Genomic DNA, 27796 nt, shown 5'->3' on the forward strand with positions numbered 1-27796 from the left:
CGAACTTTATGCATGGGCTTCAACGAAGCACTGCCCAGCATAACATGTGTAGAATAAACCGACGAAGAAGCGAGAAAAACGAATCGGAAAAACAAGTAGGGTTTCGTTCTACTTCGTCGTAAGCGCTACTATTCATCGTATCAAACTGGAACGTAGAACATTTACCACTACGGAGGATATTCCAACTTACCTGCAATATAGATTCATTTTCCAAGAGTAATTTAGTGAAAGCTGTTATGGTTTGTACACTTGTTCACCAAACTACTGTATTTCGATAATTAACTTCAGACCAACTATCCACTTTGCAATTTTTCACTGAAATCGCATTGACGAACACGATTTGAGAGCTTAACGATCGACACCAGTCACACCACTTTAAGCTACAAGTTTCTTCCCGCTCTCCTGTGTGACTTACTTCGCCGGGTACTTATTTTCACTATGGAAAACCTTCGTACTTCTTCACTGAAGGATTTCATTCCAATCACACGCCGTAAAACTTCTATAATTCACGAAAATTTATGAAATTTCCTCAACGACCGCGTAAAATTGAGAATGTATACAAAGTTCAATCCGTCGTACTGAGAAAAAAAGCTTGTGCGCATCAATGTGTGCGCGATGCTCGACGTAAAAATACGGTTCCTTTGATTGTGTTGTTTCCGTTGCACTGTGAGCAAATGCCATAATTGTAAGGTCGAAAGGAATTTTGTTCATATGTTTGGGCTAAATTTTGATGACGATCAATGAATTTTAAAGGAAATTGGTATATTCCATCATGCTGAAGGAATGGAGGGATATGCCCGTAGATTTATATATTTTAGCACAACATTTTATTATAGCGTTGATATGTTGTATTTTGGGGGCCAAGATAGCCGTAGCGTTGAACGCGCAGCTATTCAGCAAGACCAAGCTGAAAGTCGTGAGTTCGAATTTCACCGGTCGAGTATCTTTTCGGGTTGGAATTTTTTTTCAACATCTCAGGGCATAGAGTATCTTCGCACCTGCCACACGACGTACTCATGCAAAAATGGACAATTGGCATAGAAAGCTCTCAGTTAAACACTGGAAGTGCCCATAGGAAGCTGAGTAGCAGGCTTTGTCCCAGTTGGGACGTAATGCCAGAAAGAAGAAGAAGATGTTGTATTTTGACCACTCATTTTATCACAATGAGCCGTACGTTGTGAGACGAATCTGGAATCTAATTGCGACAGAAATGAAAATGATACGACGGATTGAGAATACGGCAAGACGCATTTTCTTTGCATTATTTCGAAAAAGAGTTCAAGATTTACCAGAATCTTATTGTACAATGCTAAGCTAAAGCGTTTTGAGAAAGAATTGTTTGGCATTGGTTTGTATCAGCATCATTCACTGCAATACTTGGAAAATTGTAGTTCTCACTGATCAATGCTTAATACGATGGATACTAGCACATGTAACGATACTACGATGTAAAGAAAAGAACTTTCTGTATGGGCTTCAACGAAATACTCGATCTTCCGAGAGGCGATATCATGGGCGACAGTTAAATAGACAATATCGGTTGAAAGCAGCCAAAATCAGTCAAAACAGAAGGTGAAAGTTCATTGAGTACGTTAACATAATGTTGCCACCCATTCGAGCCACCCGCTAAAGTACCCTCTCGAGCCACCCAACAAGGTGGAGCACAATGTTATGTGCGTCGGCCAAAACTAAATCATCATGTTCCATGTATACCTCGACCCACAAAACTATGCAAGCGGTATTACTTGCACACGTTTCATACAAAGGTATTATTGTCGTTATGAATTCATCAACAACTTCATAAAAACTGAAAACCATAATTTATTTCATATGGTAGTGAAAACCTGTTTTTTGACCAAAAGTATAAGTATTTTTCACACCATGCGTGTGTTGTCTACTTTTTTGGCAGTTTTCTCCAAGGCGAGTCCAATTCTCTAAGGTGTCCCATTATGCTCACTTTGTGGAGAAATCGGGTAGCTGGCCGTTTTGTTTACAAACATCTGAGACAGGTAGTCGAGAGATTGACTCCTGATTGGTTGGAGAAACAGTGTTGTTTAGAATTATTCTAATCTGGTCGCCCCTGCTCCTTGTGTGCTCTACTCCTTTCTTTCATTTTGACAATTTCATCCCCACTGATGGCAGCACAGTTAGTTTCAGTTGCAGCATCATCCGGGCCAGGCAGTAATGTTTGCAAACAAAACGGCCAGCAAGTTAAAGATGGCCTCGTAGCCACTCTCGCCAAATGATAACATCTTAGAGAATTGGACTCGCCTTGGTTTTCTCCTCTCTTCTTTCGCTTCTCACGGACGGAGAAAGTTGCATTCGAATTTACAGTCAATTGTACTGTATAATATCTAATATTCATTTTTGCTGTTAAATTGCGTTGTACATTGTTTTTCTCATGCATAAAAATGTGTTGCAACACTTGTAACTGTAAAATACGTGGTTGTAGCAAGTGTATGAATATCCAAACAATTTCAATTCCAAACATAAAAACTGACATCACTTCCAATCAGTGAGAGCTGCGCATCCGATTCATAAACAATGCTGGCTCAGTGAATTGGCGTTCCGATGTTGTTTTAGAGCACAAATCGGTGTATTTTAGTGATTGATTGCTTCCAGGAGCACGGCGCGAGGAAAATGTGGTGTTTTCAGTATCGCATCAGATTTTTGAATTGCTACGGTGAGTCGAAATACCATTAAAAGTGAGTTTAAAAACGGGCACCGAGAAGCCAGCAAACAATATCTCGGTGCGTGAAGAAGAAGTGATTCGCTAGTGCGTGGTATTTTATATCACAAATCACAGCAATAACTATGTGTTTGCATTCGAAAACTGGTAATTTGTGAAAAACACATTATGGAATGCTTTCAGTTAAGAAGCCACCCCTCTACAATAAGGTTAGTTACTTCAAATAATCATTTTTTGTGCTCGAAAACACTGTCTGTGAGAAGCGTGGGAGGAAGGAGCAGAAAGTGAAGGGGCAAGTAAGGTGCCATGTTAGAGGCCATTTCGGTACTCAAGGAGATATGCCCTTAAAACCGGTCAGAATAGTTAGAAAGTATCCAAAACTATGATTGTAGAACTTGCTTGATGTGCTGAAATTTACCATAATAAAGCTTTTCAAAATTTCAAAACCAATCAAAAACAGTCATAACCAGACAAAAACGGTCAGAAACAGTCAAAGACATGAAAATAAATCTTCGAGTTGTCAAACAGTAAAAAAAAAACGGTTGAAGCGGTCATACAAAGATAAAAAGGTAAGAAAATACTGTTGCCTGTTAACCATAAATTGGTACTGTTTGAGTTTCCGTGTATCATTATCAATTGACTTACTTTGTTTTACCGTGTATGATGAGAGAGATGAATAAAACTGTCATTAGTGTTTAGACTTCCAACTAGAACGAACGAGTTTGTTTTACTTTCTCGAGAAGTCCGATTGTTATTGCCTCCCTCCGAAAATTTACGTCCTATAATATTTAAATTGATTTTATTTTTGCTGCTATTTATTAACGAAATAATTAACTAATATTAATTAAAGCTAACGCTTATCCACATCATTTTTTCAAATCGGAAGCCTTTTGCAGCTCTTTCAGTGCCAGATCAATTTCCGTGTATTGAATATTGTGCCTCCTCAAAGCCTGTTCCTTCTCATATTGCTTCTGATTCCGAAGGAAAGGAGCCAACAACCGCTGATCGTTAATCTCTCCTCCACCGGTCATGAGGCTCACTACGTAAGCCACCACAAAGTAGATGATTACTCCAAGCAACGCGTAGTACATGAAACTGAGCTTGAAGATCTGAGGAATGTCATCCTGAACAGTACTTGGCGGGGGTGTTACCAGAGTTACATTTTGAAGCAAACTAGCATCGCATCCATCGGTGCGGAACGGCATGAAGGGATGCTTGGGGTTCATTTGGGCACCGATCAAGATTGTACTAATGGAGATCATTGATACGATGGATCCTGCGATGACGCCTTTGGTGTTTATTTTTGTGGTTAGCATTCCAGAAGAGAACATTCCCAGTAGTGTACCGGATGTAACCCCTGATAGCGAAATGGCCATGTGCATTACTTGACCCATCTTTTCTGCAACGAATACCAACGCAATGACGATAACTCCGAGTATCACAACCAGCACTTTCATCACGTTGCTTGCAGTTTTCTCACTTGAATTGGGATATCGGTGTCGGATGAAGTCTTCGTAGATAGTACCTGCCAGAGTATTCAAGCTGGACGACATGGTTGATAAGGCGGCTGAGAAGATTCCGGAAACGAACAGTCCAGGAAGGCCAGGAATTTTACCTCCGACGTCCATCACATAGTATGGTAGGATTTGATCCAATTTGTTGATTTTCCTGATGGTATAAGGATCGCACGATTCGTACTTGGCGTACATTAGAAGCCCCGTGAAGCAAGAGCAGCTTTTGATAAAGATCAGCCCAGCGGTGAAAATAATCAAAGATTTTTTGGCAACTTTCAAATCAGGGACTGCAAGAAATCGTTGAACACAGCCTTGGCTGACTCCCAGATTGGCGATCCACATGGTTGACAGGCCGAACGTAACCGTCCAGAAAGATGTTCGTACGAACGGGTCGGGATTCATGCTGAAATGAAGTGAAGGCATTGAATATTGGCAGCAAGTGAGAATTTATTGAACAATTTACTTGAAAAAGACCAATCGACCACCTCGTTCTGCTGCTTCCCAGACATCAACGAATCCTCCTACGCTGGCAATACCCAGGAATATAATTGCCAGTGTTGCTCCAATCATGAGAATAAATTGCAACGTGTCGGTCCAAACGACGGCTCGCAATCCACCAACAGTCGTATAGAATATACAAATGATGCATATCACGGGTGTGATCAGGTGGAGATTTATGCCAGTTACTTGACTAAAAGCTAGAGCTGGAACGTATACCACAATTGGAATGTAAATCATGCAAGCCAATGCGTAGACGAAGCTAGCTGCTGACCGAACTGTCCGATCGAATCGTGTTTCCAGATATGTGAATACTGAAGTCACCTGAAGGTCGTAAAAGACTGGCAGGTAGATTTTCTCCATCAATATGTTGACCTAGAATGGGAGTGGTTGAGTTACATTGAGTTAGTATTTTACCTTTGAACAGAATATTACCGAAAATGCAGCAATGATGCATAACCAATACTGGGTCCCATGACCGTAGAGTTCCGAGGGCACTCCTAATAGAGTTATTCCAGAAACGTGTCTGCAGAAATGAGATTTATTATTAATTTTATTACTTCATTAGAATCCAGTGAATCTTACGTAGCGATAAGCGAAGCTGACACGGGAAATTTGTTCATGGTTTTTCCACCAAGCAGGTATTCCTTGGTGTTGTCCTGCTTCACCTTGGACAAAAACCCAAAGTAAACTCCAATGAGTGCCGAAAGTAGTAACATCGAAATAAATATTACGTAGTCGACCACGGAGAAGAGCAACTCTTCACTGTCTGCAACCTCAACGGACACAGATGGGTACGGAGACGTAGTGTCTGCTATGCTAGAGAATGAGTGCGTCGCCGAGTTTTCGGTAGAGGTAGAATGCGTTGTACTAGTGGAGGGTAGCGTAGAACTGAGGATCTTCGCTGCTTCCGTCATAAGGCTGGTGATGATCGCGCTTGTTGGAGGCAGGCTGGTGGTGCTAGGAATCCGATCCGTCGACAAATGTGTCCCAACGGTGGGCAGGGGATCTTCATCAAACTCTTCCATCATATGGGCGTCTTCCTCCATGGCTATTGTCTGGTGCAATCTTGAAACATAGTTCTAAAGATTAGTAAATATATTGTTGTAGTAGAAACAATATATGATATCTTCGTTTAAAGATACTTCGTAAAAATATGAATATAACGTGAATGTAATTTATGATCTAGGAAGTAGTATCATTTCTGCTAAAGCAGTTAAAGAACACACCCCCTTTATATTACAAATAATCCGTGATTCTCAGAGGCACGTTTTCTTTGCAGTCTGCTCTTTAGATTTGATTGGATGTGTCACATTAAATTTACTTGCGCGTGAAGAATACTATCGCTACCGTACAAAGGAGTATTATTAACTCTCCAGCGCCCAGTGTTACCTCTAGATGTTTTGTTTTGCCTGTCAAAAATCCAATTTTTCTTTTATTTTTATGAAATTGGTTGCTAATGAGAGCTTTACTTATCTCCTTTGGTTTTTACTTAAAGTGGTCCACATCAATCCGGAGTGATTTCTAACTAAACGTGGTTTGCACTGTTTTCAGATGTGCTTCAAATGTATTTTATTTTTGGACACAGTGACGTATCACATATTGATATGTATGTCTTGAAATGGTCTCTGATGTTGTTTTGACTTAGCTTTCATCATATTTCATGCAGAAAGTTCCCAATGGCATATCTACAAGTCTAATTTCATACAGATTTCCAAAATTATTCACTATTTTCATGAAGATATTGAACTTTATCTAATAATAATACGGTTCATGTATTTTTTTTCAATATTTAGTGCCAAATATGTATTAAATTAATTGAGGTACTCAAATTTAATGCTACTAAACAAATATATGTTAAATTTTGCCTTTTCATGTGTTTTCTTGTCATCATGTCATTTTGCAACAAGAAATATCGAACAATTGATATCAAAATTGCTAGGGTAGTCAAAAACGTTTTTGATTTTTTATAGTGTTTAAGCATCAAATTACAAAAACTTTTATATTGTGAATTTGTACACTACTAAGTACGGTTACTTATACAGTCGCCTCTCCATCACTTCCGAACAGGTAAAATCGCCGACGAGCTTGTCAAGCATAATCTTCGCTCAAAGTCAAACATTGCCCGGATATGCATAGTCAGGATGAAGTAAGTACATGTTTCATAACATTCAACAGCTACGGCAGATTAATTGTGTCGTGAAACAATGTGGGAACTCACGGGATTTTTTTTTTTTTTTTTTTTTTTTTTAAAGACACCTACACGTTAATGCTTCCAGTGGGCATTTTGCCCTTTGAAGGAAGCACCACACTAGACAACGGACTAGCATGCAACGCCCAGTGGTACAGTCGGAGAACATTCCTCACGAAAAGTTTTCCGGTCTGCAGCGGGAATCGAACCCACACACCTCAGCACGATGCGGCTAAATGCCTGGTGACACTAACCGCACGGCTACGAAGCCCACAATTTCGTCAAGAATGTCATCGATATGATGACAAGGTTCCGAAATATTTAAACTTTTTCAAAAACAAAACTTTTTATACATAATTTTACTAGAAAACATCACCGATTGCAATGAGACACGTTGACTAAGGTAAAGAAAGTGACAGTTGGATTCGTGTAACGCACTGAGCATACGAATCCTTGGATAAAAGTCACGATTTCATGACTTTTAGTCATGATATGAAACATAAAATTTTATGAATCTAGCAACGGATTTGTTTCCGTGTAACTCATAACTCCTAAGGACCACAACTTTATAGGTCCTAACTCCTAACTATTTATAGAGTTGTGATCTTCTGCAAAAATGTGCAGAAGCTTTATGGTGTTCATAAGGTGAAATTTTTAGTGCACAATTTTGCCGTTTCGTGGCGCTAGTGTGCATGTAGATTTGATCGTATTTCACAGACTCTAGTTCATGATCGTTTCCACCTAGAAGGTTCGTGTCCTCAGCAAAGTTGTCCAAAAGCTTGAAAATAATTTGAGGCAGCACAGTTTAGTTAGCAATTTAGTCAATATGTGGCGCTAATGTGCATGTGAATTTGGTCATTCGAGCAGAATCTAGCTCATGATTACGATCACCTAGAAAGTTTGTGTCTTCAGCAAAGTTTTCCAGAAGCTTTGGCGTCAATTTGCATGTAAATTTGGTAATATTCTAGTAGTTTTTAGCTAATGATCCTGACTATTTAGGAAGTTCGTGTCTAGCGGAAAAAATGCTAACCAAACAGTGCTGCTTAAAATTGCTTTCAAGCTTCTGAACAACTTTGCTGAAGACACGAACTTTCTAGGTGGTCGAGATCATGAGCTAGAGTCTTCTAGAATATGACCAAATTTACATGCATATTAGCACCACACGCTATGTCTTAACCAGCAGATTATGCAAATCGATTGTACCTCGGATTTTTTTCCGCTATACACACTTAAAATAAATCGCAGTATCCTGTGAAACAAATCACCGAAATCGAACTGTAAAAAACAAAATTACAGATTTTCCTGTGAAATCTACTATTCTACCGACAAAATCCGTGAAATTGACTATTTTACCGGAAAAAATCCGTGAAACAAACAATTTTTCTGTAACCCTGTGAAATACTAACGAACAGTTCGGTAGCAGCATTATTTTCACCGAACTTCTGTGAAATCGTGTGACAGTCGCTCTGGCAGGCATGAGCTTCCTTTTGTTGCAGTTTTTGCACATCACTAACAAGCAGTGTAAGCTGGCTTAGTGGTAGCAAGCCCACTTCCTGATCGGTAGGTCGGGAGTTCGATTCCCGGTCTAAGCCATTTTCTTATTTTTATTTATGATCTCGTTCAAAGATTTTACAGATAGTTCGGTGATTTTTCACCGAAGCTTCAGCTGTTGAGATTGCGGTGAAATTTCACCGTAATCCGTATTTTTTTTTAAGTGTGTAGGTCTGTAATTGAGTTGTATATTCATAATCTGAAGGTTTTAAAATATTCCATCGGTGAAATTTTTATTTTTTCCACTTTTTAGCTATTTTTTCATATAAAGACTATGAAAATCAGTGAAAATCACGTTTTCCTACACATTTCAGCCCATACAAAATGTATGGGAAAAATTTCACCGACAGAATATTTTGTAACCTTCCGATTATGAAATTATAGACCAAATACTGATATCTAGTGGGAAAAAATCCAAGGTACATTCGATTTGCATAATCTGCTGGTTTAGACACAGCGTGCACCACGAAGCGACAAAATTTCTTACTAAGCAATGCTGCCTCAAATTGCTTTCAAGGTTTTGAACAACTTTGCTGAAGACACGAACGTTTTTAGGTAGTTTTCTTATAAAAATAAAAGTGACTACAAACAGGCAACTTTATCGAAGTTCTGCGACCCGGATCGTTTTTCGGATGCTACGCCCGTGTTAAGTATCAGAATGGGCAAAATTCTGTATGTTAATTGGGTCCTAAAATTTTTAATGAAATCTTGTTTTTATTTAATAACACGAAAAAGCATGTTATTGTAACTACTTTAGCAATTTTTCCCGCTCAAATAATGGCTATAACATGTTTAAACTTTAATTTAATAATTTGGATCATAAATGAACCTTGACACTTTTGATCATGTTTGACGTTCGCTTAGTCGACAAAAACACCACAGGGGTTTTAGTTCGACCACTGGGGTTGTTCCTATCTGACATTTCGTAAGGGACACGGAAAACAAAATACACTCAAAATTTGAGTTTAAGCCAAAGGATGTGACCAAATCTAAAAAAATGATTTTTGGGCTTAAACCAACGGAAAACATTAGAAAATTGAGTAAACATGTGTTTTTGGCCTAAACTTAAGCGTTTGGCACTAAAATTGGGACAGGGCTTTAGGACCCTATTAAGCTGCCTATGCTGTGGGCATGTTGACGAGAAAACGAAACCCAGTTAGTTCCTTGAGAAAGGCACAATAAATGTGTCTGAAACGTCGGATGAAAACCTAATATCCGTTTTTGAGCATAAGACTGAACCTAGAACATAATTATCACAGTCGTATCCCGTGAAAGTTGCTATGGAACGCAACTTTGTAGAAAGTAGGGGTTCAGAGATACTGCCTAATAAAAATTATAGTTTACGAGTGATGCTAAACTTTTTGGGGGGTGCTGCAATATTCAACTACGGTGTTGCAATACTGCCACGATTCCATAATTATGGTGGGTAGTGCATGTGTTCTAAATTTTTGGCTATTCATGTTTACATATCAAAATAAAAGTGAGAAAATAAAAAAATAACTAAAAAACGTTAATCAGTTAACCTCGGTCCTGTGCATACGAGAATGTTGAATGCAGTACTTCGCTTAGTATGGATAATATAGAAAATTGTATCGAAATGAACAATTAGTTCGATGTTTTACAAAAGGTACTAGTTTTTCTGCACTCAGCTAACATTTGCCGCAGTACCGCTTTCGAACGTAGCATGGAATCAAAATCGCAATGAGTACAGTCACTACTACTGTTTACGGTAACGTAAACGATGCAGTATGATGAAACGCATCGTACCCAGGAACTCAATCTAAATCGTTTTCATAATGGATAATTTGAATGAGAGAAAAACGTGATTCAGTTAGATATCATACACACTAAGGAAAAATTACCGACTTCGGTGATTCATTTACCGAAATCTCAACAGCTGAACCGTCGGTAATCGATTCGGTAAACGAAAAAATTACCGACGCATCTGTAAAATAGGACAGAAGCAGCAACTGTCAAAATAACCGACTGATTGGTAACGTTCACTGAGTGGTTTGTAATTTATTTTACAGAATAACTGTATTTTTATTGCGGAGGCAGATTTCTCTTTATTAGAAACGACAAAAATCATATTTTCTATTTCATATTTATATATTTTATTGAGAAAAATCATTTGTTCAGTCTAATCTTCCTCTTATTGAAGCTCGCAGTAATCCGGCAAATCTAGATCCCGTGGCCAAAAATTATCCATCCGCCCGTGCTTCAGCTGATATCCAGGTTACGATTTACAGTTCCCTTCTGCTGAGCAAGACATGATTTTATGATTGCAGATATTCATGGGGTAGGAATCGAGCTCTTGAATCGTTTACCTTACACGTAATCATGTGCTGGAACAGCGTTCAATTTGAAAGTAGTCATACCTAACTACTAACCATCTGAAAAAGAAAATATGTTTTGCCTCGTAAATATAAAACACCGGATAATTTTTCATCAAAAAATCTTACCTTCTAGCGTTGCTTTTTTCTATTTGGCATATATTCTCTTCATGAATTAACAAAAATCGCCACAAAACCACTTAGACACATCCAATAGAAGCACAAGAGCTGAACGAAAACATAATACGGCGGATTTGACATTTCTCACAGTCAATGTTACCGATCTCGGTAATGAAGGACATGGTTTACCGAAATTCAGCTAATAGCTTTACGGATTTCGGTAATATGGCTGATTTACTGATTAATCAGTAAAATATTTCACCGTGTTCGTTAATTTCGTGAAAATTCGCAGACCTTTCGTCTTTTAATTTACAGATATCGGTAATCGGGCTATAAAACACCGAATCGTCAGTAAATTTCTACATCACCGAAGTGTTCCTGTAATTTATTTTACCGAACTCCGAATGTCTGGTTAACTGTGTATTACATGCATTTACCGTTCTGATTCATATTCGGGACGGAGAATCCCTTTTTGCTGAGAGAGAAAAGAGTTATTATTATTTACTTTGTTTATGAGACTAAGCCCGTGAAGAAATGGAGGATTATTCATTTTGTTACGCTGAAATAACAAAATTTTGGGAATTATTTTTGTCAACCTTTCCCTTTTTTGGGAATCATGTATAAATTACACCTAACATTTGACAACTTCTAGCCCTCGTTATCTTAGCTACATATTCTTAAACCGATTGTAATGTTTTCCTGAACCCTTCCAATTCCCACTTTAAGCGTGACATATTTTATGAACGTTCAGATACTGATCAACTATTACTCAAACACGCTTTTCGCTGCTCGGAATTCCAATTCAAAATACAATACAATTGCTTAGACGTGACTTACCACTATCCCAAATCCAACACAAAGCTGAAATGTGTAGGTGATGCTTTTCCAGAATAGTGAATGACGCATCTCAATCGAAGCTCCACAATCGGCTTACTAATAAAAGTTGCAATTTTTATTCGTAGAAAATTTGCAACATTACCCCACATTTGATCGCCATTTCATACTTCATTTTAATCTATTTGCAAAACGCGTGACGTACAAATATCCAGAATGTGTAAAGCCCAAAAAAAAAAAAAATCAAACGCCAATGAGTAATTATAGAAAATTTAAAAAATGTCTTGAACAGGTTTAACAGACACTAATAGTTCCATACAATTTATATGATTTATCACATGGTAAATGTCTTATATTTTACAAGGTTCAGGTTTTTTACAATTGAGGTTTTAAGGGCTGTTGAATTTATGAAATTTTCAGATTATTCATCCAAAATTGACTCCAAAACCAAATTATTCATAGCTGCTGAGCCTCGAAACATATTCAGAACGATATTCAAAATTGATAAAAAAAAAAATGGAAACCAGACGTCCATGGACCAATACAGGAGTTCACCAATTTGTCGTTTGCGCGGTGCAGAATTCACTGGTTTCCATGGTCACATAAATAACACGGCACCGCTAAAACGTCAAATAGTAAACTCATGCATTGGTCCATTGCAAATTAGGCTAAAAAGTTCACCCATCATCTTTCACACAACCTAGCGTTCATCCACGCTCCAAGGCCTCCGTTGCAATTTGTAAACAATCCGTGCACGATAAACCGAAACAACTCAAATTTATGGTAAAAAGCGAACTGTCATTATATCATCCGTCTTTTAATGAACACTTAGAACACCTTAAGATACCATGTAGAAACACAATTTGACAATATTGAAAAATTCGAATACCCATTTAACAATTTTAAGTTGTGTATATCGTGTAGCAAGCACGAAGATACTATATATCCTGGGAAGTCGGGAAAATGTTCATTACGAAAAGATTCTTAACAGATGGGATTCGAACCCACGACCATCAGCATGGCCTTGTTGAAATGCTGCGCATTTACCGCTACGGATATTTGCAGTTATTTTTAATTGTTACTTACCTTCACCTGGTAACGGTTGTGTGCTATATTATGTCTAGACAAATTCCGGCTTAAGATAACCACAACCCATTTTTAACTCAGCTGTTTAAATCCGTTTTTTCAAGCCGACATTTATTCAAACATGTCAAAAGAATTTATAACCCTAGATATTCCCACTGTCAATTGACGTCAGATCATGAAACAGCATTTTTCCTAGGAAACGTGTCCTGCATAGTGTCCCAGTGCATCTCCACGCGACCTTATTTCACTGGTGGGCACTACCGTTATTCCAAGTTTTCCAACGAACGATATACGAACCTTGCAGTAAATCAATCACAATCCGTCCCTCAACGGCTTCAAACGAACGCGATTCTTCCGGTTTTATCTGTTATCATCCGAGTGTAACACGAACTTTCCAACTGGATCCCACCGCACCTTTGCTCGGAGAAAACACGTCGATCTGGCCCGCGGTCTACAGCCAGACTGGCCTATCCTGGCAATTGCGGCGGTAAGTAGTAATAGCACTTGAACCGACACTGTAGTTTTCGTCGTCGTCGTCATCATCATCATTGTCATCATACGCAAGAACCTAAAATCAACTCAAAGTAAGAGTACCCATAGCATGGAGATTGCGTCTTGATCGTCTAGCCACTAGTGCAGAGGTTCTCAACCTTTTTGAAGCTGCGACCTCCTTCAATGTTCCACAGACATCCCGCGGACCCATCAAAATTGATGTTCTCTAAATCAAAGTTTAGTTTAGTTTGAAACAGCAGACATCCTTGGGTGTGTCAAGTCATATTTGCAATCCTCCAGAATTGGTTGAAAATTCCATCGAGAACTTCTTCAAAAACCAGCTTAGATATCCGTCTTCAGATATCAGTCAGATATATCATCGACTATCCTCCTGATAGATTTTAGAGGATTCCTCCAACGATTAAAGTGTAATATTTTGGAATGTCTTCAATGATTTCAATAGTTTGCCAAAAACTTCCAATAAATTTTTCGAGTATCTCACCTCAGCTCTCGTTGGCAGTTGAAAAAAATCTGACAGAGATATATCGACAATATGTCAGGAACCTCCAACAACAATGCAAGTTTCACTTTCAAATCTACACTTAAAACATCATACAAAGTCAGTGTTGCATAATGAAGCTTGTAGTCTTTTCTTGACCGAATGATAGTGCAAGTATTCTATCAGTAATAGCGTATTTAATTCATATTCTCATATAATATTTTTTACAAAACTTGAAAAAGATTTTTTTCAATTTTTATTAAACTTATTTAATTTGATGTGTAACTAACGAAAAAATCGGCCTACTATGAAGACCTCGCGGAATCCTAGGGGTCCGCAAACCACCGGTTGGGAACCATTGCTCTAGCGTATGATCTTGGCATTTTTCCTTATCAATCCAGCATCACAAGCCTCCTCCACCTACCGACTTGGATGTTTTTGTTGTAAGCCAAGGTGGAGGACATGGGCATTAGTGGATTTCTGATGCTTTGCTGTGACAGATTTATGCTTTAGTAAGAGTTATAAAAAGACGATGGCAATAATAGTAGTATCTTGTCTTAGCGTCTCGACGCCACTGCTTTTGTTTTTTTTTATCTTGGGAAATTTTGCGCGCCATTCAGGTATATCAAAGATGCTGGAGAAGATGGCACTTGAATGAGTTAGAAACAAGATGAGCATCTGGTACACTTCCTAATTTATGCTTGTAAGATGAAGCGGTAACAACTAAAGGTGTGTAGGTGAGTAAACAAACATTGTTCTAATCTAATGAATTAAAATTTAGGCTCAAATGTAGCATGTTCTCTTCCCTATGTCCGACGGATAAATCAATAAAAATCATAACTGGTAATATTCATTCTTAACGAAAACAAACTTAGTAAATTTTAAGAAACATTGGGTTGTACCATCTATCTCAGGTTTTGAATTTATTTGACTTGAAATAATTGTTAACTTATTCCATGTGTTAATGCCGCTGATCGAACTGATCGATTTCCATGCAAATAAAAAGTAAACGATATAAATAAAAACCAAACAATAGGTTCTTTTTCTTTTTTCTGGCGTTACGTCCCAACTGGGACAAAGCCTGCTTCTCAGATTGGAGTTCTTATGAGCACTTCCACAATTATTAACTGAGAGCTTTCTTTGCCGATTGACCATTTTTGCATGTGTATATCGTGTGGCAGGTACGAAGGTACTCTATGCCCTTGGAATCGAGGAAATTTCCTTTACGAAAAGATCCTCGACCAGCAGGATTCGAACCCACGACCCTCAGCATGGTCACGCTGAATAGCTGCGCGTTTACCGCGCTATCTGGCCCCCTAAACAATAGGTAAGTTGAGGTCGTAATTTTGTTTTCTCAGCTTGAACAACTTTGTAGAAAACATATGGTATCACGATATGTTGGAAACAATTACGCTAAATTCCATAAGCTACGGGTCTCCATCTACGCGATTTCACTGTATGCGGAACCAATTACCGTTTGGAATCGAGGGATAGATGGTTCTAATTGTAAGAAAAACTTTAAGACATTAATTTTGTCTCATCAAATTGCGATATCTGGTCCATAGTGCGATGGTATTTAGGAAGATCACAACCAAAAATTTGCAAAAGAATCATTATTTCATGATATTTCTTAATGATTATATTTTCAAAAAACATTAACAAATACATATTGGGAGGTTTTTTTATTTCTAAATTTACCAGTGATCTATGTACGTTTGTATGCAGTGCCAGAGTTGGGCTCCGGCGGGCCGGGTCAGATCTCTTGACGGGTGTCCTCGGTGCAAATCGAGAGGGAAACGCTAAGCATAGGAAAGTTTAGTATTTTGAAATCAAAATATCTGGAACAATAAAAAAAACTATAGTATTACTCTTATAAGACTAAACCCACTTCGTGAATGTTGCATCAACTAAATCAACTGTATAAAATACTTGAAAAGTCGAACATAGTAATGATAAGATTGAATTTAATTCCATATTTTTTATTCCTTCAATGTGTTAAGTTATGTAAATTATAGGAAATCGTCAAAAAAAAATTTCTTTCGTTATATTGTCATTACAATTAAACTCGTGATTGGAAGAAATACTCAAAAATAAATATTAAAATTTAGGTTTTGTATGAAATTCATTTGAATCGGTCCTTAAATAACTGAGATCTAGCTTACCAAAGTTGGTCATTTTGTATGGGAAATCGAAAAAGTCGCAAATGTTTTGTCCAATACTGCATATCGTGTGGCAAGTACAATGATTCTCATGTCATTGTAAATCGTAACGGATTTGCATTTTATATTTAAAACCATAGATGTAAAAATTAATTCAGTGAATTTTGTTTCATTTTCTTTCACTTCTCGGGGGGCCCCTGGATCGGGAGATAATTGATAATTTCTTTAGCACCTGCCAATATTCAACATAGACTTTTTTTTTTGGGCAACCGCGTGATCTCCTTCCGAGATATGCTGGAAAAAATATTATTTCAACCACAAATTTTCCCTTCTTTCGATAGTTTTTGGTGTACACTTCCAAAATTAGAATTTATATTGAACCGTTCAAAAGTTTTGATACATATATTTTCTTTTAAATATGTGTTGTTCATTTGATCTATGGCCGCATCCACAAATTACGTTGCGCTCTAGGGGGTGTAGGCGCAAGTGTTACGGTTCATACAAAAATTTCAAATTTTTCGTACAAAAAGCGTAACGGAGCGTTGGGGGAGGGGGTCAAAAATTTCTAATTTTGGCGTTACGTAATAAATGGATGTTGCCTATCCTGTGAAAAGATTTTTATGCGTCAAAGCCTTAAATATTTTAAACGAAAAATAATCTGCTCTCGTATATATGCTATTTTTGCATTAAGTCGCATTGATAGATCTCCTGATATTTTGCAAAAAAAACATTATTTTATCAAGTAATTTTCATCGAGTGTTACGTTCAAACTGGGACAGAGCTTAATCTGCAGCAAAATATTCTATGAACGTTCCCTTGATGAATAACTGCGAACTTTCTTAGCCAATTTACTGATTTCAAATATGTATATCGCAACAAGCTCAAAGATACTCTATATTCTGAGATGTAGTAACCCTTCACGAGTTTTATTTAGTAATGCTATCTAATTTCACAACAATTTTTGAAGTTCTTATCTTGGAAAATCTTTGAACGAACATCACGCCAAATGTTTTTGCTATGGGCTCAGTGGTGTTGATCTCGGTAGAAGCTTAAAAAATGCCGATATTTATTTTAAATCAATCATTATGCTAAACGGCCATTATGCCAAACGAACATTATGCCAAATGACTTCATGCAAAACGGCTTTATGCCAAACGACCTTATGCCAAACGACTTTATGCCAAACGGGGTACAATCTTATTTTTCCGCAAGTAGACTCCAAAAGGCAACACTTCGTTACAGAAATGTACTTCCTTGTTTTACCAACTGATTCCATTTACGAACTTTATCTAGTTCGGTAATTGAGGTTACAGTAGCCTTTTTCGATGATATTGTTTGATGATTTGAAGCAAACAGTTTGAGAGTGAAGAGCTTTATTATGTGATGAGCATTAGAATCACTGCCCACAACCAGCGGAAGGCCTCGCTTGAAATCATGTGCCGAACAATAGACGTAGGATAACCCGGTATAATATGCCCCCCCCCCCTTTAAGAACATATGGCTATGTCTGTGTCAAAAGCATTATCTCTAAAGGGAAAACCACATCAATTGGCTCATTATCTTACAAATTGTTTGAAGAATGCAAGCTTTGCCTCAACATCTTCATAATTGACAAAAAAGTAAAAAACGTTTTACAATCATCTAAATCTCCCACTTCAAAAAGAGCCTGGACAATATGCCCCAGCATCAGTATAATATGCCCCACAACGAACGGATATTACGCCCCATGACAAATGTACCGTATGCCCCACAACATAGGGGTTATATGCAGGGTGGATGTACGACTGTCAGTTACGAACAAAGCTCGCCAAACAATCATCTCTCATGCGGGCCGGCCCAAACAACACAGGTCGAAAACGCGGGCCAAGCCAAGCAGTAAACGCTGATGCTTTTCAACACTCAAACAACGGAATGTCTAGCAGCGTTGCGAGCCACACTAACACACCCACAAAACATGAACGGTAGGCCTATCTCGTTGCGTTTACCCCCCTGGTTATATGCCTCAGGACTGTCAGCTGCTTAGGAACAAGGCTGGGTGCACAAGGTCACTAAGATAGAAGTTCGTCTTACGAAAGTAAGGTTCTTGAATAAACGCCACATGGACTGTATTATTTGCATGGGTCTACAAAGCTCGATCGTTTCTGTTTTTTATGCTAAAGAATGATCTGAGCTATCCTATTCGTGGGCACTTTCCAAGCTAGGCAGGAATAAACTTTTTGCATCCTCAGTACGAAAGAGACCAGCAACAAAGAAAACAGATCGGTATCTATTAAAAGTCTCCAAAAGCACATAATACATTATGTAAAATGCATAATGCGAAACCTCAATCAAAATTACATTACAACATCTTTATAATCACCCTGTTTTTGGCACAGGATTGAGCAGCCGAATATCTCGGAGAAACACACCATTGCTCCGGGTAGCGTAGGAAGGGCATAATACTGTGCAGGACGCTCTGGTACTCAACAGGTTCCGTTTGCGGTTAAGTTTTATATAGACCCCCTTAACCATTAATTCCTAGGTACGATAAGCATGAAGCAACATCACACCGTAAATTAGGGGTCACTTATTAGGTGGACTTTTACCACCGCAACATTTCCAAAACATGCACTAGAGTCAACATTTTTCATCAATTTCAATGGGTTAGCTTGTTTTGCCAAAAGTATATGCAAAGGGTTATTCAAATCAACATTGATGATCGAAAGTTTGTATACGAAATGATTCATTTTTTGCAAAGCCCTAAACGCTTGTTTAGGCCTTAAGATAGTTAAGAATGTATACAACCCATTTCCGGTTGTTCTTAATATTTCGGATAGAATTACTTATGGTGTACCTTATATTTCATCATTATCACCTAAACACAGAGTATCAAAATCGTCATTTCTTAGATAAATAATTCATTTTATTACATTTACATTACTGTCGTTTGTCATCATGGTTTATCTTTCGTCTCGCCATTTAACAGCTGTTCCGCACCATTTTTCACACACAATTGGACACTGATTTTTGACTCGCTTTTGCTTCTAGCGAACGGAGTTAGTAACCGTTGGTCGATTACCTTCCCGCCTCCTGTCAACAAACTGATAGGGTAAGCCACAGCCGTAAATATCAATACTCCAATAAGTGCGTAGTACATAAAACTGATTCTGAATATGAAAGGAAGTTCTTCTTCTGATGTTGGTGGAACAAGGCTGGTCGTTCGATTCATAGCTGATGGTGTGAAAATATCCTCTTCGCAGCCATCACTTCTAAACGGCAAGAATTGATAATTCAACTTTCCTAGGGCTGATATCCAGAGTGTAATCATGCAGCTGATGGAGGCCACCACCCCGGAAACCACTCCTTTCGTGTTAGCTCTGGTTGAAACCATACCCATAGTGAACATTCCCAGTATCGATCCTGATATGACTCCCGTGCAAGAGATGGCCATTTGAATGATCGATCCTAACTTTTCCACCACAAACACCAGAACGATTACTATAAATCCTAAGAAAACGACAATAACTTTCATCGCAGTGCTGGATGATTGTTCCGAAGCGTGAGGCCGACATGGTCGTATGAAGTCCTCATATATCGTTCCTGCTAAGGTATTCAAGCCGGAAGACATTGTGGACAATGCGGCTGAGAATACTCCAGCAATGAACAGCCCTGGCAATCCAGGTATTCTGCCACCGGCATCCATTACATAGAATGGGACAATTTGGTCTAATTTCTTCACTTGTTGCGTTGAGACAGGGTCACATGATTCATACTTCGCGTATACTAGCAAGCCGATGAAACATGCTAGAGAGTTGATAACCATCAATCCGATAATGTAGATTTTCAGAGAGTTTTTGGCAGCTTTTCGCGTTGGCACGGCTAGAAATCGTTGAATACACGCTTGATTGATTCCAAATATGACAATCCAGTTAGTGGTTAGCCCTAAGGTGACACTCCAAAACGACGTTCTCAGTGTTGGATTGGGGTCAAAGCTGTAACGATTTGTTATGTTAATCTAACATTTTGCTGATTTAAATCGGTAACTTACTCAAACCAAATCAATCTGCCTCCACGTTGCGCTCTAGTCCACACTTCGGACACTCCTCCAATATCAATTAAACCGAGAGCGATGATGGCGAAAATAGCCACGAGCATCAACAGGAACTGGATTGTATCGGCCCAAACGACGGCTCGCAGTCCACCCACCGTGGTATAAAATATGCAGATGACGCACAGGATCGGTGTAATGAGGTGCAGGTTCACGCCGGAAACTTGACTAAATGCTAGCGCCGGGACATAGATGACCACCGGAATGAAGAACAGCGTTGATAGAGCGTACACGAAACTGGCTGTGAGACGAACGATACGGTCGAATCGCAACTCCAGATACGAGAAGCATGAGGTCAGCTGCATGTCATGGAATACCGGAAGGTAAACGAAGTGCATGACTATACCCAGCTACAACCGAAGGAAAAAAATAATGATTTTATAATGATATTAAATGGAGTTTTGATGGACTTACAATCACTGCTGAAATTAGGAACATCCATATCTGTGTACCATAGCTATAGATTTCCGCCGGAAGGCCCAAGAAAGTAATGCCGGATACTGAGCTGTTCATCAACATGGAATAAAATATATGATTAATTATAGAAAATTTATGTTCATAGACTTTCAAATTTTAAATGAAGTAAGTTCTCCAAAACTCGATATTGAAGGGACCATCTTAACCACTGTTACTGCGATCCAAAAGACCATCGAGTTAACCATGATAACTTACTAACTAAGAGAACTAACTCAATCCTTTGAGTAAGATGGAGTAAAAGTTCGACTTAAGTGGTAAATTAATAATTAAAAAAAAAAAAAAAACTACAATAGTTGAAACGAAATGAATACCACACAGTCAACCTTCAACATTTTGGCTACGATTTCTTAAATGAACTTTTGCCCCACCGGTTTGAATCTAGTATGGGGAAAAAGTTCATCGGCGTTGGCCGAAATTTTTTTAAATCTGATCAAAATTTATAATTTTAACGTCTTAAAACATAAAATAACCATAACCTTTCCAAATCTCAATCGATTTCTATAATATTTAGAGTGAAAGTCTCTTAGGGGTGAAGCACAAATTATAGCACGCTTCAAAGGGATGGTGGACAAATTTTCAGAAGTCTCATATAGGAAGCGTGACGAAAAAGGGGGGGGGGGCATAATTTTTGCATGACCACTAAGAGCGGGAGGAATAGGTGAAAAGAGTTGAAATTTAGCGTGACATAATTTGAATCTAAAAAAAAAAATAACTCTTTACTACAGTTTATACTTTGTTCGAAAACAAAAAACTGAAAAAAACCGCAAGGCTTTTTTTAGTCACAATATATTTAAGAGTATTTTTTTTAACTCTTAAAGCAAAAAAGTTTGTTATTCAAAAGCTCGTGGAAGATTTCCACCACTAGCATCTCAAACGATTTATAGAAAAACTGAGCAATTACCTCATGTATCCTACAACAATTTTACAGGAAATCCGGAAAGATCTAACCAAAACACTATATAACAGATAGTTAGATATCCAACTTTTGAGGTCTCTATAAATATTCTAAGAAACTTGCATCTGAAGAGGTTAAAGAAATAATTCGGTGACAAAATTGTCGGAAATATTATCAGATCTGTTCAGGAATCTATGCAAAGGTTCCTGACGAATATCTGACTAAGTTTCGGCCAATGAAAACTACTATAGATATTTTAAGAAATCGTTCCATACATCCTGCTGATAGATTCGAGTGGATTCGGCGAATAGTTTGAGTGCAAAAAATAATAGTTTCGTATTCCTTCAATCCCGCCAATAATTTACCCAATAATAGTCCAAAAGAATTTGGAAGATCGTCGAAATCTGCCACAGTTAAACCAAAACTATGCAAGGAATATCATATTCATAACTCATTGGACGAGCTTAGATTGATTTTGAAGCTCACATTGAAAAAAATATCTAACGATCATTTTGTCCAATTTATCCGCCTGCATTCATACAACACGCATGACATTTATCGTTCGTGGAAGATAACGAGCCATAAACGAAAACACGACAGACATACACCACCCACTGTTTGGCGCAGATCACTGTGTGTCAACACTTGTAACATTTGCTGACCCACTCTCATTCTGATCAAGAAACAAAGGCGAATATTTTCCATTTTCTGTCATGTGTTAGCAACCAAAGTGGTGTTGAATGATCTAATAGATTATAATTAGGTTGTTGAAGGCTGCATTACCAGATAATATGAAAGTTATTACCAATTTGATGCAAAACATAAATCACCCGAGTTGCTGTTGAGAGCGTTCAATCTTGTGACAAACGAGAGAGTGAATGTTTACATTTATATGGCTCTCCGATTGCGATGTGCCACGAACTGTTATGGTTCGCGAACTGTTACACTCTCCGAATATTCGGATCAAAATCCAAACACTGCAGGAGAATAAAGTTTAGAACGACCACCAAAGGTTGAATTCTGAGGTTCAAAGATTGAATTGAGAGTATCTCTCGCTTATTGATCTTTGTAACAATCATGATCCGCAACACATCATGAGAGTCTGTTTATCGTCTACTTTTACAATTCTGATTATATCGGGGGAATGAAAGAGCATGATAAAACCTTTCTTTTCAGGTTGTAAACCTGTGGGCACTATTCCCGACAAAAATGTTCGTGGAATAAGAGTTATAATTATAATTCAGTGGAATAAACTGCTATTTAGCTACTAATGTAACTCTATTTGGGGTTCTCTTTTGAAGCTGCTATCAATCTAGCTTGTTACAACTTGCGAGCATGGAGCGATACAGATACTATGTTTTTCTTCGCTTTGATCGTGCTTCGAAATCAATAGTGCTTCAAAATCAAATAACTACACACCGAGTAGTTCAACCCGATAATCTCTGACAAACAAATTGATATTGAATGAATTTTATCAGTACTGGCATTGTTGAAAATTAAATAAAATAAGTTTTACTTTTGAAATATTTGTAATATGGAAACTGTAATCAAACAGCAACTAAACGCTGATTTGAAATAGCTTCATTGACTTCACTTGAAACTTTCCATTTTTTGTATCAATTTTGTTTGCTAAAAAATAGGTTAAAAAATTACATTTTGTGCTAATTCAAAATGAAGAGATTTTGCTAATTTTAATTTATTTTTAATTCTTGTAATTTTTTTAATGAAACTAATTGCCTTATTGTTTTTACTTAATCACTAGTGGTCCCGGCAAACTTCGTCTTGCCATCAAGTAGGCTGTTGGAAAACGTCAAGAATTCCCCCATACAAAATGAATCTTAGTCTTTTTCTGTTTTCCCAATTATTCCGGAGACTTTCCCGATTTTTTTCCTCGCACAAACACGTCGCATGCCTTGTGGAGTGTAACGTTGAAAAACTTGCGTCTATCCGTTTACCCGTTCTCAAGTCATTTTGTGACAAACAAACGCCACTCCATTTTTATTTTTATAGATAGATTTAATTTGTTTGCCAATGGTATAATGGAGCCGAGTTTTTTACTTATCTGAAGCTTTATGTGATATGAACAAATTTGATATTAAAATGCATAAATAGAACAAGCTCCATGAATGTAAACTGTTCGAAACAACTTTTTATCTAAAATCGATCTGAGCACGTTTTGGCCAGTGATGTACTTTTAATTGCGATTTTATTAAATTTGAAATGGAACACTCAAGGAATTCATCCAGTGATTCTTCTAAAGGTTTCCGTAGTAACCTTCCTTTAGAATATTTCCAATATTCCTTCAATAAAACTTCTAGGAACAACTTTTTGGACATACCAAAAAGTTTTTTTTTTTTTGGTTTGTCCAAAAAGTTGTTCCTAGAAGTTTTATTGAAGGAATATTGGAAATATTCTAAAGGAAGGTTACTACGGAAACCTTTAGAAGAATCACTGGATGAATTCCTTGAGTGTTCCATTTCAAATTTAATAAAATCTCCACAAATTCATCCAGTAATTTCTTCAAGGAGACTTCCTTTTAAAACACAATCCAAAAATCATATAAAAACTCCTAAAGAAATTCCTCTGTACATAGCTTTCGGATTGCACCAAAAGTTGCTACTTAGTAAATGTTAACGCCAAAAGCTCAATTCATGGGGGAATTGGTCTGGCTTAGGTACACTGAATGGATGGTTTCTTCTACCAGAAGTCACTAGAACACGTTTTGTTGCAATTCATTGTATATTGATGGATTTCGACTTGTACACTTGAACTTTATGGTATTAACAGAAGTAATAGGATGGTATTGGTACCATTTGAACGCTGACCAGCAGCACAACTGGCTTGAGTATCACTCACATAATAGATGATTTCTGGACTAACTGTCTACTGGACTGTATTTTGTACTGTTACTTATTGTCACTTGGACATTATATGTGCTTCTTGTACAATGGGATTTCATACAACAAAGATATTCATATCTACTTTTAGTAGAACGCAATTGGTCTTGTTCACTATCTAGTGTTGGTTACAATAAGCATATGGTGTATCAATAACTGCTATATAGTTGGTCACACAAACGTAAATAATTGATTGGGATGTTCAATTCAATAATGTGGTATCTATTCGATGAATTCATACGGAAAGGTCTTAACATACACCCCGCCTTGAAATATCATAATATTTCAATACAAAATTGATTTCTTTTGTTGTTCTTCATTCAACATATTAATGGAAGGGAGTGTACCTGACTAATCTGTTCACAACTACACTTCCTAAAATGGTCTACAACGTTTCACTACTGATTTACGTCAATGAATAATTGTTCAATGGTTTCACTGAGAGAAGTACTACATCAATGCCTCATATTTCATACCTGTACTGGTTGCATTGATGTCCTGGGATGAAAGTTCCTTGGTGTGCTCAACGTTGCGATGGGCCTTCTCGATGACGCCATGCATAACTGGAACACTTGTCTGATTGCTTGATGAGGTTGGAAGAGAACTACTCCTTATGGCGTACTGGACGAGACATGGTGGTGGTATTCAACTTGCTTTGGGATACGACTTCATAGTAACTTCTTGGTCCGACAAATGCTTGAACTACTGGATTTGCGATGCTTGGTTGCTGTGGTTGATTGTAGAATCGACGGGGGTCTCAATCGGTTGGCCGAATCAAAATGGTAACATGAAATCCGGCTACGGCTTCCAACGTTTATGGCGATGATGTTGCACATCTCACTTCATTGTCCTCAATGCGTTCTGCGGTATCTTCACTAAGGTTAGTGAAGCCTAGTCTCCCAAGGCAGGGTAGACATCGAAAAACAATCTCCTTGCGAACGCCCAAAGGAAACTGCCTTGCTACTAAAGCAAGTATGGATGATCAACCTGTAGCCAGACAGATTGTCTCCACTCGATGGACGATTAGATCGTATGGTCGCACTCCAGCGTGAATGGAGCACATCGATTGAGGAATGAAGTGATCGAAAATGTTCCAATCGAAGGAACAGAGGTGTCGATTCAGTAAGATGTTTACTTAACAGTGATCCTTGTTTCCAGTAGCCATTCGAAAAAGGTAGCAAATTTCCACTTTCGTTCTCATTAGCATTGGTTCGATGATCTGACGATTTGCGATACGTAAGGTGGGATCATTGATTCCATGTTAAAACAAATGATTCAAATAATTTCAAACAAAGGAATGTATTTTTCCAAACAAAATGAACGAATTCACTTGGTCTTACAAAGGAAAATAAAAAAAAAACATAATGGTGGCTAATAGTATCGCACTTCTGGGCGCAGTGCTCGGTGGATAAGCGAATGATGCCGCAAAGCGCAATGGCAACAATTCCATGGGTTTTCGCAGTCCTTATCTTGGTGGCCAGCGTGAAGGCAATTCACGCACAATTGATGTTGCTTGACGAATTTCATTCGTCCCGCCAGAGGTAGCTTCCCAAAATCGTCGCATTGGTACAGCGGATGCTTTCCGCCGCAGCAAACACAAGGATGACGACGATTCAACTGCACACACTGCTCGATGATCTTGATTGCGTCGTGGATCGTGGTGGCGTGACGGTTACCACATTTGTCACAGGAACTGGAGCACTTGCATTCCGCCTTGGAGTGTCCTGACTGCAGACACACATAGCACAATCCGTAGAGCTTCATGACGCGGCGTTTTTCCGATACGGCCGACGATGCAAATCTTCTGCAGCGCAGTAAACCATAATGATCGCCGCACACAATACACTGCACACTTGCCGCACCTTCTTTGTCGCAATCCGGTTTCGTTTTCCGATCACATTTTGCCAGATTCTCCCGACTGGCGCTGGATTCACGTGAAACGTTGACTAACTCGATGCTGGAAGCGGAATAGTTGATTTTTCCGTCGGCCTTTTCTGCTTTCTTTGCTGATTGCAGCCGCTCGTATATGTCCACTGCTACGGGCGACCACACTTGGAGGAAATGTGCTTTCACTAGCGATAACTTCGTCCCGGGTCGGTACAATGCGCTGACATCTTGAAATCCTCTGCGATGGTTTTCGCACCGTTGCGCGATCAACAACAATAGGGTCCTAAAGCCCTGTCCCAATTTTAGTGCCAAACGCTTAAGTTTAGGCCAAAAACACATGTTTACTCAATTTTCTAATGTTTTCCGTTGGTTTAAGCCCAAAAATCATTTTTTTAGATTTGGTCACATCCTTTGGCTTAAACTCAAATTTTGAGTGTATTTTGTTTTCCGTGTCCCTTACGAAATGTCAGATAGGAACAACCCCAGTGGTCGAACTAAAACCCCTGTGGTGTTTTTGTCGACTAAGCGAACGTCAAACATGATCAAAAGTGTCAAGGTTCATTTATGATCCAAATTATTAAATTAAAGTTTAAACATGTTATAGCCATTATTTGAGCGGGAAAAATTGCTAAAGTAGTTACAATAACATGCTTTTTCGTGTTATTAAATAAAAACAAGATTTCATTAAAAATTTTAGGACCCAATTGTGAAGCCATGAACTGTTATAACTGTGCGTTGTATTCCTGAGATGGAGGGGGAGGTGGTTGAGTGTTGCACATGGGATCCGACAGTTTCGATCTCGGTGGGCCGCAATTCAAGTTTCGGTGAAATGATTCGCATTCATTTACTCACTCATTTCATTTCACCGAAACTTGAATTGTGGCTCTCTGGGATCAAAATTGATCGATTTTGTGTGCAGTACTCAAGCTTAACCATCTGCTTTTCTATCTTAGGAGGATAGAGCATAGTTGTAGTAGTTCGTGGCTTCGTAGTTCGGAAAATGTTATTTTCGGGGAAATTAGTCTGAACAACACTGGTCAGAGGATCTCGGGATTGTTCACGTGGCCGGAGTTATTGCGGTGGATCACTGGGTCAGGTCGGGTGACAAGGGTTCTGTGCTTCTGTGCCCCTGGAGGAAGGAAAGTTTCAATTCACAGATAATTTCCAGAATCGGATATAATGTGGCCACTATATCAAGGAGTTTTAAGAAAAACGCATCAGCGTAAACCTTCTGACAATCGATGAAATTGAATAATTATATCAACTGCATTTGATTGATCCTACAAATGACCATTTTTGAGCCCCGGGATGCCTCAAATTTATGACAAAGTGCACAATTTGTATCTAAACATCTTTGGAAAGCCGAGCCGAGCCGAGGGAATTTCCCGCATTCGTTTAAGATGTTCGTTGATAATCATTTCCAGTCTGCCAGAACGACGCTTCACGAAATTCTTTTTATTTTTTTGCAACAAGACCTGCAGATGGCTGTAGTGTAATAGGTAAGAGCGGTTCAAAATTTAAAAATGTTTGAATATCCATTCTTCCATATCTTTCTTACCATCCTTACCATAAAAATAGTGCTCTTTA

At 38.3% G+C, this 27796-nt stretch overlaps 1 protein-coding gene across 5 annotated transcripts in view; it reads right to left on the reverse strand.

Annotated features, from left to right (window-relative positions):
• Positions 1–3471: 3471 nt before the first annotated feature.
• Positions 3472–27796, reverse strand: part of LOC5572453 (sodium-coupled monocarboxylate transporter 1) — a 37464-nt gene continuing 13139 nt past the window's right edge. The window contains exons 1-5 of one of the 5 annotated variants that reach the window (XM_021846765.1): positions 13117–13295; positions 5287–5771; positions 5137–5227; positions 4667–5076; positions 3472–4606 (exon numbers count right to left, since the gene is read on the reverse strand). In XM_021846765.1, the coding sequence (XP_021702457.1) occupies positions 3556–4606; positions 4667–5076; positions 5137–5227; positions 5287–5750 (2016 nt within the window). In that variant the 5' untranslated portion in view covers positions 5751–5771; positions 13117–13295 and the 3' untranslated portion in view covers positions 3472–3555. Of the gene's footprint in view, positions 4607–4666; positions 5077–5136; positions 5228–5286; positions 5784–12816; positions 13076–13113; positions 13296–27796 lie in introns of those variants that run through there. The other 4 variants (XM_001660348.2, XM_021846766.1, XM_021846767.1 and 1 more) reach the window with 4 other exon arrangements.

Source organism: Aedes aegypti, chromosome 2, assembly GCF_002204515.2.
Source record: "Aedes aegypti strain LVP_AGWG chromosome 2, AaegL5.0 Primary Assembly, whole genome shotgun sequence".
Taxonomy (NCBI): Eukaryota; Metazoa; Arthropoda; class Insecta; order Diptera; family Culicidae; genus Aedes; species Aedes aegypti.